Consider the following 12,298-nt stretch of genomic DNA (forward strand, 5'->3'; position numbering starts at 1 on the left):
AGCATGGAAGAGCATTTGCCTAAATTCCATATGCATTTCTACAACTGAACTGAATCAATTTCTACAGGAAATTATCCAAACTGTATATAAAACTATTAATGTTATACAGAAACAAAAGGTATACTTATATAGTCACTGCAATTCTAATTTGTACATGTAATTGTATGCTTAATTTAGACTATTAATATAAAGATGTAAACTGATTTTGTTTAATTTGCCTTTCTTTTTTTATTACTTTCAGTAACTCCAAAAGAAAAGGATTAAAATTGACTCCCCACAGGCTTTCTTGTTCATCAAGTCTTAGAACAGATCACTCTCTATTCGGGAAATAAACTACCAACATAGCCCCATGATTTCTCATTTGACTACTTTATAAGAATCTTCACATTTAAACTAAATTGTTAGACAAAAGGTTAGGAATCACAGTTAGACTGTTTAATGCAGGCTCAAGTTATGATGATTTTGGCCTCAACCTAAGCAGTATAATCATAATCATGATGTGGCAAAACAAGATTCTTCTAGTTAGTATTTGTGTAAATGTTTTTGTAAATAAACTCTTAAAAGAGAGAAAAGAAGTGAATGGACACTGGAAGAGCCGTTAGGAATTTCCTCATATTACAGATTCCTTTGATCTGAAGAAAACAGGAAGCTGTAGTAGCAGGGACATCCTCTCTTTGTTAGGTTCTACTCAGATGCACATCCTCAAATACACGCATCCTATTAATACAGAAGAGTCCCTTCGGCAGTCCCTGGAAGAGAAACAAGAACAAAATCCTTCCCTGGGGACTTTCAAGCCTGCAGAAAGGGAAGAAGTGCTACTTTTAAGCAAATCTCCAGCATTTTCTCACTATCTATCCTGTACTGAAATAAAAAACCAATGGCATTGCTGGGCTGTATTTTACTGTCTTGACAGATGTCATTTGCTTCAAAAATGACTGGGGCGGGAGAAGAACCGGGGGGCTGCGTATTGGGATGTGCAGGACACATGCAGGTACTGCCATCACAATACAGTGGATGCAGGCATGCAACAGGTAATGTAGGCAACGCTGCTTTTCCCTGCCTCCAGAGCAAAGTTACACTGCTGGAGCACATGGGCTGGCAGGCAAAGGAGAAGGAGCCTCATTGTGCTGTATGCAGAGAAGGCAGGAATTCCAGGAGGGGAAAGGTTCCCTTTGAAGCACATGGCACGAAGAGCTTCCCAGTGACCATGGCAACAGCTCAGTGGGTTCCCAGCCTGAGAACCAAGTTACTATAGCCATGCCTCAAAAACAAAAAAAGTCTGAAAGAAGGAAAGAGAGAGGGGGAGGTGGGGTCGGGGGTGTGGGGGAGAGAAGCTGGAGCAGAATTAGCCTGGCAGAAACTGAGCGGCTCCCTGGTAGGCAAATCCAGCCAATAATGCTGGTCGGGTTCACGGGGTTTCCTTTTCATTTCCAAAGCTTTCTTCTTCCTCTGTCATTCCCCTTCTAGCCCTATTCAGGAGCTCATGAGATCAGTAAAACCCAGGCCTTTGCTTTGCCTGCATGCAGCATTGCCTCAAACAGGGCTGCACTGTGATCAAAGGCAATGTTAAATCACAGCTGCCACACACACCCCTTTCCCAATCAGGGTCCAGTTTTCACGGGCACTCTAACAGGAGATACATTTTTTTAAACTCTTTCATTTCCATTATACCATATAAATCTGACTAAGAAGGATGAGCAATTAAAAAATCTATATGGAAATAGACACATTAAATTCTGTACAACTACCAATCCCATTTAGCGCATGGATAAACAACTGGAGTGCACCTTCTGAAAACACAGACCAGGGTTTTACTAAAAACAAAACAAAAAAAACCCAAATGAAAACAAAACAAACAAACAAAAAAACCCAAAAACCAAAACACCCCAAATCAAAAAAGACCACAACTAAAAACAACAATAAGAATAAAACCATACATCTTTGTACCAGATTTGTGTGCATTGGAATTTAGGTCTACGAACAGCTTTTAAGTAGTCTCTACATTCTACTTTGCAATATTCCAAACTTTCCACAATATCATATCTATTTTCTTTCTTTTCCTTTACTATCAAACTATAAAAACCTCATAATTTATTCCTTCATATATGCATGCATTCCACCATACAGACATAAGCAATAACCTTTTTGCTTCTACTACGATGTTACTCGACACAAATGTTCACCTGTTTTAGTGAAACGAGTTTAAATTGGCTCCCTTAAAACAGGACTTACAAGTTCTTTTATGGTTTGAATTAGTCTGAGCTTTTAAACACATTCATTTATGATAGGCTTAAGCTGACAAGGTTATCCATTCCTTATGTACGTAAGAAAGATGGACAAAGTAATTGTCAGCTGAGCCAGGATAACTCTCCATGTGTATCCTCTTAGTTCATAGCAAAGACAAGGATACCCAAACTAGCTTTCTCTGTGAAAAGTGTCCAAATGAAACAGAATTGCCCACGTGTGCCATAAGCTGGAAAGGGAAGTGCATACACAGACAACTGCCCTGGCAGAGTCTTTTTATTTTGCCCTAAATTGTTGAGGCAGACTTTCAATTATGCCCATGACAGTTTTAAAAGAAAGCAAATCTTTAACTTCTGTCACCTTCCTGGCACCAAATTTATTCCTACTGTCAAATCAACAGGTCAAATTGATCCAACCACATCACTTCCCCAACATACAAGATTTGGCTTTCATTTCACAGAATGGCTTCTAATGGAATTAAGATCTAAGAATAAGATACTAGAAGATCCCAATGGCAATTCTAGCATTAGGAAATAAACGGGAACTGAAAAGGGGAGATCTGTCTGCTTCCAGTAGTAGGTATAATTGATCACACAGTCAGACTTCACTAGAAAAAGCAGAATTCCTGTGGTCTAGAAGTTCAAATTCCCTGTATACTCAATTTTATGCACTCTACTACATCTTTTAAGGAGGTAAGGATGTTCTTATTCAGTGAAGTCTTACTGTTGCCCACCTGAGCCATTCATGCAGATGTCTGTCTAACAAGGGGTTGCTTTGCCATTTATCTCACTTGCATAATGATGGATATCAGCAATACCAGCAAAGCTGAAATGCAACACTTCATATATATGAGGCCAGTATGTTTCTGAAATGTTGCATCAGCTCTGCATCTTGTAACATCCACATTATCTCCACAATAGTTGTTGCAGCTGGGCAGGCCTACTGTACAGAATTTTGGAATAGCAAGCGCTTACCACAACTCTACTGAAAGGCAAACACGGTATTTGTCTGGAAGATCGAATAGTGCAGGACAAGCCACCTTGGGGGCAGGATATATCAAATTAAATGAGGAGCAAACAATAGGCTTGCACTCCTTGATTTCTTCCTCCTTTTCTAAATGGAAGAAGTTCCATTTCCCTTCCCTGTCCAAGGCCACCCCTCCCCCATTTTCTTTTATTTTCCTTTTTCTTTTCCTTTCCTTTCTCTTTTCCTCTCCCGTTTCCTTTCCTTGCCTTTTAATCCATTTTTCCTTGTCCCTCCCCTCCTCCCCCCTCTTCCCTCCCTTGTCCTCCTCTCCTCTCCCTCACCCCCTCCCTTTCCTCTTCAGTTTCCCTCTCCCTTTCATGTTTTCTTTTAAGTCAAACAGCTGCCAAATCCTAAAAACAACCAGAAGAAAACACATATGCATATGCAGCAGGTTTGATACATACCCAGGCAAAACAGTTTACAGGCCAAACTGAATACTCATGTAGCCATTTGCACCAAATTGCATGAAAACTGAACTTTTCAGAGACCCACACAATCGCAATGCAATTTATTCCCACTGGTAAGATAACCAGGCTGACTTAATTGACAGACCTGCAAGAAGCTCGTGGCTGATGCTCCTGCTGCTATCTGCACTCAACAATATTTCAAGAATTCTGAGAAGTCCTTCTAAATCAGGACATAACTTGAGCATAGGGAGGACTGAGCAGAAGGGTTGCAGTGAAAAGATGGAGAGGAGAAACTACAGCAGCAAGCATGAAATAGGGAACAAATATTTCAGGAAGAGAAAGATAAATTGGGTCATGAAAATACAGAATGAGGAGCTGCATTACAGTTACAGAGAAGCAAGTATTGCCAAAAACCTTAGCCAGTCTTTTTTCACTTGTTACAATTGCTGCCCATACACTGACACACAGGGAACATTGTGCCCAGACTCTCTGGGCACACCCTGTGCAGGATGCAGGAGTCACATCGCCATCATTATGCATCCAAGCAGATGCTACAGAGCTCCTGAAGCAAAGGCAGGGTCTGCTGTTCAGCAGGCCAAGCTTCAGGAAGCTCGGGTCAGCAGATGCTGAGGCATACTCATTCTGGAGATAGATGTGGTTTCAGGGACATGGGGAGTATAGAGGACATGGCGAGATTTGGGTACATAGCAGTGGGTCAGGCAAGCAATGTCACTGTCAGAAAATATTTATAACATTGTTTGTGCAGGATATCTATGGTTTCCACTTTCTTCATCCATTTCACACACCTACTTCCTCACATGCTTTTCAAGAACCTGACAGACGGGACTGAACAGATTCCTTCCTTAAATGGCTTTCCCCAAGACTCAACTCACTCCTGGAGTTTACTTATGGATTACTATGCATCTTTCAGTACCCAGTCTTCTCTAATTCCTGTCCTCACCAGATCTTATCCTCAGATTTTATCCTCCTAAGAGCAAAGAAGGATCAGCTGGAATTTCTATGAAACAAAAACCAGTATTCCAAGTCAGAAAAAAAGTTGTATTATGCTGAAATTCAACAGAAAGGGCAGTCACTTCTTAGAGAGATGTTTCTCACCATGTACCACAAGCTAAACCTGCACCAAATTTTAGACAAGCAGATATTTTCCCATTTCCTTTGAAATGCGGGGCTTTTAAAAGTTTTGTTTATAAATACACGGCCACAAGTTTTACCTACAAAATGTCAACCTAGGATTTTATTTTCTGCCTGATATACTGCATTTTTACTGCTCACCTAAAGTCACCAACACTACCCTACCAAAGTCTCAGCAACTTGAGCCAGCTGGATTTTCGGATGAACCCCAGAGATTTTATGCATTTTCAACTACTCAGTTACTGGTAGAACTTGTGGCCTATGCTCTTTCACACACTTCCAACTACTCTAGACTTCAAATGTCAACATACAATAACCTCAATCCTCAAAAATTCTAAGCTGAGAACAAAAAAAAAGGAGAGCTTTCTGCCTTCCTTTTTAACATATCTGGCAGCAGTAATGATCTTACTGACTTCACCTCATAAAACAAAGGGAAATGTTTTGCAAGGAATTTAGATTCCAGAGGCTGTATTCCACAGGGAGATTCCAGCAAGATGAAAATTTTTATTTCTTTGACCAATACAATAAGATTCACTTGTTATTAGAGATATCTATCCTGCAATTAAAACAAAGAAATCTCTTCCAGGGTTGAGGACTCCTCTTCCCCAAAAAAAGGAAATTAATATATGTCTTCTGAGAAAACTGTACCTAAGGAAAACCAATAAAATGCTTTCATTTTGACTGCTTTTGATAAGAAGCTTCCTTTGATCGAGTTAGAGTCACACTTGTCATTCACCCTATTTCTACTCCAATACTGCTTCTGCCAAACAGCCATTTTTGCAGAAGTCTTTGTTAGGTTCCTACAGAGCTCAAAAAGGGAATGTGTGCACTCAGCTCCCCATCACCATCTCTATCAACTGAGTTATGAATTATCTTTCTCTGAAGCATCTAGTGTGAAAATAGGCAAAACGGGAATATTTCAGGGAGTAAAGGGAGTTTTTTCTTGTTTTATTTCTTGCTGATTTTTCTCAGAAAGGAACTAACCCTTCCAAGAAACAGTTACATGCAGCATTTACCCCAAACTACTCCCTTACCTTTCCTAAGACAGTGAGGCATGGCTTAGGCTCCAACTCTGGCTGTTCCAGTTTCACCACTCCTACCCAGCCATATTCATATAGGTCTTCCTCGTCATTGCTATTACACAGTCCAAGTGGATGCATCTGAAACAGAACCAGAAAGAAACCTTTAGCCAATCAGCAGAGTTCAAAAAACAAACAGATTGCTTTTGAATACCTTAGTTTATAACAAACACACTTTTATTTATTAAGGTACACCAGAAAAACCGAAACATAAAGCTGCATATATGACGAATTCGGTACATTTCTGAAGCATGCGATGAGTACAAAATCTTGGAATGTTATGTGAGCTCATTGTCATCTTGCGTATGAAATATCATTTAAGGCTCACAATTAAATGTGTTTATAAATCCTTTTCTCAGATATAAAATGATTAAATACAAAGCTCCACTTTGTATTGCAAACCACCTTTCCTTGTAAACTGACAGAAATAATACAAACTGTTTTGCAGAGTCACTCATAAAAGCTTTACACATCACAAGATCCAGAACCAATGTTTGAGAGGCATTATCACGTTTGTTTTTTTTTTATATTTGCACAGTTTTAACTGTCTGTCACCCTTTGGAACAGGTAGTTCAAAGTAAGGTACAAGAAACTTCCTAATTATTGTGGAACAGTCTCCAGTTTTTTCTGAACCCAAATGAGGGGGATGTATCATGAAGTGAGAAACATCAGTCTCCTTTTAGATATTTAGGTTCCTTACACAAGGCAACAATACATATTTGCTTTAAGTTCAGATATTCAATCTCCTCCTCCTTCCAACACTATGTAGTTACTCTTATTTTATTATGGCAAGGAGCTTCCTATGCATTGATTTTTTTAACTTTCTTTGTCTATTCCAAGTTTGCTGTCCTTCATTAGGATAATATTTTTGTGTATAAACTAGGGTGTGAAACATTTAACTTTTCTTACACTATTTACTATGTTCTCCTTGTTCTCTTTTTCCCCTCAACTAAAATCTCAGATTTTTCACAGACCCTTGCTTAAGAGTTGCCCAGGCTTTAACACGTATGCAGAAAAAGTTCTTTGCAAAAGAAGTCTGTACTTTATCCAGCTTCATGCCTTTCCTTAAATCTCACCTTTGCCAAACTAGCTGAAGAAAACCGCAAACTGGTATCAACACTATGACAATTTTTTCTTCTGGTAGCTGATTATAATAGGAGAAGATTATACTGCTCAATAATTTACATATATATATATATCTCACTAATCCATGCCGCGTAGCACCATGCAATGGTCACTAATCCTGCCATCTCTTCTCCGTCACCAGCTGGTCATTTTGTCCTTTCCTCTCATGTCTTGTACCTTGACTTTCATTTTGTAAGTGATTCAATACAGAGCACGCTATTTATATTATCTTGTGGGGCCCTGACTTTTTGAATAACTTCAGTGATTACTGTGAAATATGGGAAACATGATGGTGATCTGACACAATACAGAGGTTTTCCTACCACTCATTATTTTTCAAGATTCATCACCAATCCACCTGTATTTTGAGAAAAAAACAGGCCACCACAGTACTAGGCAGACAGAGTAGAATCCTCTGCCCAACTCTTAATTCACACTCCCTCTTTTTTTGTTATGAGTTACTATTCTGCACTACTGAACTGTCTACAGTCTCACATGGATGAGCAGTTCACGTTACTCTGTTTAAAAGCCTGGGACAGGTACTATCACTGGAAGATGAACCACTCCTTAAACTCAGCATCCAATTCAGCACAGACATAAAAACAGGGAAGGGAATCAGGCAGACAGTGCTCTCTCCAAAATTGCCAGGGCATATATTCCAACATAATTAACCCCAAAAGGAGTCCATGGGATCCTTTAAGTAAACACAAAGCTTTAATCTACATTAAGTACCTAAAGAAACAGAACCATTCCCTTGATGTAATTCCCTTGACGTACGCTATATCAATTAAGCTTTGAAACCATAACCCATATCTAAGAAGTTTCTAGTTCAAAATCCTTGAAATGTGCTCGGGCACTTTCCACATGCCTGAAAGGGCAAAACTGAAACCACGACTCAGGTGCTTTTATCCAAGGTTACAAAATCTGTATACGTTGCTGAGGGTTTAAAATAACTTCAAAAAGAGCCGCACGAATTTTAAGTGGGTTAGTATTACAGAGCAGCCAAACAGTAAACCAACAGAGGAGAAACATTTTACTCTGTAACTCTATCACCTCAAAAACGTCCTGATGATTAAAAGAAAACTTCCACTCTTTTGTCTTTTTTTTTCTGTCTGCCAAACCACCATATGAACAGCTCAGGATCTTTCTATACACTGTCATGAGAAGAAAAGTCTTGGTCTTTTTTTTCCCAACCATACAAAAAATACTGTCTCTATCCACTTTAGTCCAGAAAACATCTTGGAAGAAGGCCAAGAGGAACAGAAAATTCTTTCCGCAGCCACTTTCCTCCAGAATACTGTTATTCCGTAACAGCTTCCAAGTGTGAATAGCCCTTTAGATCATAGCCACCAAGTACATTCTGCAGTTATGTCCCTGGAAATCAGGATAAGCCCAAAGTTGAAAGAGCCTCGTCTCTTCCTTTTACAAAGCCTGTGCTTCCTTACCTTTAAAAAGAAATTGGTGATTTTGTCCCCTTCTCAATGACAGTACTGGCCAACACCCTGTCTCCAACAACAATGCCCCGAACACCAGAGAAGACAGCCTTCCTATTTAGAGGCAAAAAAGCTGCAAATTACACACAAGTCTAAAGACAGTTAAATATTTGCTTTGATACACAGGGCATGTATTCTTTGTGGCACAGAGCTCCCAGGCATTTAGCAAAATCAAAGTTGCATTTCTGAACACTCCTGTCTTCTTCAAAACCTAGGTAGCCTGGAAAAGGACCTATGCATGGTTTAGTGAATAAAACTCATAAGCCTAGCAGAAGCAGAGCCCTCAAAACTCAAATAACCTCCATACTTCTATGAAGAACCGACAAATCAAACAAAAAGCTTTGCTAGACCTTTGGGGTGCCAAAGCTAACAATTCCTTATGACTTTAGACTTTATTAAATAGAAAAAAAAAAAAAAAAGAGCTTTTCAACCATGATACGAATATTAACTTGATGCCTTTTGGGAGGAGAAGGGCAAGGCACGGGATTTAGCACTCCAAAATATTTATCAGCAAACTAGTGTTTATAGGGCTCAGGTGAGCTTCGTGGTTACACCCCCATGGAAAGAGTGTAACTGTCCAGAATAAATTCTCTTCCCTGTAATAAGAGGCACGACCAGAAGAAACAAACATGAGAAGCAGTCAGAGAGGAAGATGAGGAAACATAACCCCTATTTTCAAAAAGGGGAAAAAGGAAGACCCAGGGAACTACAGGCCAGTCAGTCTCACCTCTGTGCTCAGCAAGATCATGGAGGAGATCCTCCTGGAAACTATGATAAGGCACATGGAAAACAGAGAGCTGACTGGCAACAGCCAGCATGGCTTCACTAAGGGTAAATCGTGCCTGACAAATTTAGTGGCCTTCTGTGATGGGGTTACAGCGTTGGTGGATAAAGGAAGACTGACCGACATCACCCACCTGGACTTGTGCAAAGCATTTGATACTGTCTCGCACAACACCCTTGTCTCTAAAACGGAGACACGTGGATTTGATGGGTGGACCACTCGGTGGATAAGGAATTGGCTCGACAGTCGCACTCAAAGAGTTGTGGTCAACAGCTGGATGTCCGGGTAGAGACCACTGACGAGTGGTGTCCTTCAGGGGTCCGTACTGCGACCAGTATTACTTAACATCTTTGTCAGGGACATGACCAGTGGGATTGAGTGCATCCTCAGCAAGTTTCCGGATGACACCAAGCTGAGTGGGGTGGCTGATGATACTCTAGAGGGAAGGGATGCCATCCAGAAGGACCTTGACAGGCTGGAGAGGTGGGCCTGTGAGAACCTCATGAAACTCAACGAGGCCAAGTGCAAGGTCCTGGACCTGGGTCGGGGCATCCCAAACATGGACACAGGCTGGGTGATGAGTGGATTGAGAGCAGCCCTGCAGAGAAGGACTTGGGGGTACTGGTGGATGAAAAACTGAATATGAGCTGCAAGCGTGCGCTCGCAGCCCAGAAAGCCAACCGTATCCTGGACTGCATCAAAAGAAGCATGGCCAGCAGGTTGAGGGAGGTGATTCTCCCCCTCTACTCCGCTCTCCTGAGACCCCACCTGGAGTACTGTGTACAGCTCTGGAACCCCCAGCATAAGAAAGACATGGACCTGCTCGAATGGGTCCAGAGGAAGGCCATGAAGATGATCAGGGGGCTGGAGCCCCTCCCGTATGAGGACAGGCTGAGAGAGTTGGGGCTGTTCAGCCTGGAGAAGAGAAGGCTCTGGGGAGACTTTAGAGCAGCCTTCCGGTGATTAAAGGGGGCCTACAGGAAAGATGGGGATGGACTCTTTTATCAAGGAGTGTAGTGACAGGATGAAGGGTAACAGTTTTAAACTGAAAGATAGCAGATTTAGACTAGAAATTCTTTACTGTGAAGGTGGTAAGACACTGCAACAGGTTGTGGATGTCCCATCCCTGGAAGCGTTCAAGGCCAGGTCACATGGGGCTTTAAGCAACCTGATCTAGTGGAAGGTGTCCCTGCCCATGGCAGGGGGGTTGGAACTAGATGATCTTTAATTTCCCTTCCAACCCAAACCATTCTATGATTGTATGATTCTATGAACGGCAGCAAAAATACAGAGCAATCATGGGCACAATAAGGTACAAACCAGACTATTGTTCCTGTAAGTCTCATTCCAGGTTCATATCATACACCAAGAGCAGAGTTTTGCTGAAATGAAGACTGCCACATCATTTGATTCCTGCCTCCAGCAGACCATAAGCCAGCAGAAGCTGCTGAGGCTGAAATTACTGGATCATTTTGACTCTAGCTTCAACCCAAATGGAATAATAAGACCCCTAAAAAGGCACTCATCTCTTTCTGATAAACCACTAACCACATTCATTGTCCCTATGGTCCTCCATGATAGGACTGCAGGACTCTGTCTCCTGTTGTATGAAAAAAAATATATGCAGCTTCCAATCATAAAGAATGGCCACTTCTGTAGTGTAGCTTTGCAGAGCTCCTACCTTCCAATAAGAAGGTAGGAACAGACAGCATATCCAGTACGTTCTCCCTTTCAGCAGAGGTGTATGTTGTCCAAAGACTAGAGGAAAACTCATCTCACTTTACCAGATCAGCCAAGAAATAAGACTCTGAGAAACTGCATGCATTAAGAAGGATTCAGAAAGCGTCATGTGCTTACAGCTGCCTTGGACAAAATACAAATTACAATATTAGCTACTATCATCTGAGGCATGTGTATCATGCAATAGGTACCAAGCACTAAATTTGAAATCCAGAGACTGAATTTTGGAACACATAGTAAAACCAAAACCAGTATGTGTAACTAAATGAGCTGTCTCTTTGAAAAGCTGCACAAGACTTCAAATAGAACGTGGAATATGAAGCTGGACTGGACAACAGATAAGAACAAAGAACTGTATGAGATCTGAGAAATATCAATTATTTTTCTGGCAAGAGGTGACTTCTGCTCAGCATTTACTGACCACTATACAGCATTCTGAAACTCCTTTTCCAAATACCAATAGCCCCTGCTTCTTGAACCTAGTCCAAAAAACTACGTTTTCTAGAAAGTTTCTGAACTCTGTCCTGATGCAAGAACCTAGAAAAAGAATCCCTGGCAAGTTTGTCAATGAAGTGAAAAAAATTAAGCAGGAACTCATCTCCTGCTTAGGAGTCCTTGTACAGGACTCATGCCATTCACACAGCTCTATTCACCCTGAGGGAAAGAAATTTTCAAATTCTTGTCCAAACCCAGGAACTGAACCCACTTAGAACACACACTTTTACTCACAAACTATAGCAAGGCTGTACTATGAACTAGTTACTAGAAGAAAGCTGTGCTCTGGCTAGCAAACAAAAACAAACAGCTGTCACAGAAGAATTCTCCTCCAACACAGCCATGCTGGCTGCTACCATTGCTGTGCAAGGACAAACGTGACCACAGCAAGTGGATTCCATTTCGTAGTCCAACAACCCAGGCACAGAATGTCTACCTTACATTTCCTACCAATGCATAGAAGACTGCAGCAGGGAGAAGACCGAAATTTATTAAACCACCACACAATGGCAAAATAATCTTGCACATGAGAAACCTCAAACCCAAATGCAAAACCCAGTGTAAGCAAAACTAATAGGGTGCCGCAGGCTCTGTGCTGGCAAATGTAGACAACTTCCTAGGTACATCTGCAGGCTACAAACTCCCAAGGATTTTGTTGCATCACACTGGAATCTCACCAGAGTAATTAACGAAACAAATTATGTTATGCCAGCAGTACTCCCTCAAAGTCTGTATGTTTCAGGAAGGGACAAT

General features: G+C 41.1%; 1 protein-coding gene across 4 annotated transcripts in view; it reads right to left on the bottom strand.

The window, feature by feature from the left end:
• Nucleotides 1-12,298, bottom strand: part of ZNRF3 (zinc and ring finger 3) — a 119,609-nt gene that overhangs the window by 32,326 nt on the left and 74,985 nt on the right. For 3 of the 4 annotated variants that reach the window (XM_087754548.1, XM_087754547.1, XM_087754546.1), the window contains exon 2: nucleotides 5,864-5,989. In XM_087754548.1, the coding sequence (XP_087610674.1) occupies nucleotides 5,864-5,989 (126 nt within the window). Of the gene's footprint in view, nucleotides 1-5,863; nucleotides 5,990-8,478; nucleotides 8,492-12,298 lie in introns of those variants that run through there. The other variant, XM_087754549.1, reaches the window with a different exon arrangement.

This window comes from Nipponia nippon, unplaced genomic scaffold, assembly GCF_047370975.1.
Source record: "Nipponia nippon isolate SJK-2023a ecotype South Korea unplaced genomic scaffold, ASM4737097v1 scaffold_18, whole genome shotgun sequence".
Taxonomy (NCBI): domain Eukaryota; kingdom Metazoa; phylum Chordata; class Aves; order Pelecaniformes; family Threskiornithidae; genus Nipponia; species Nipponia nippon.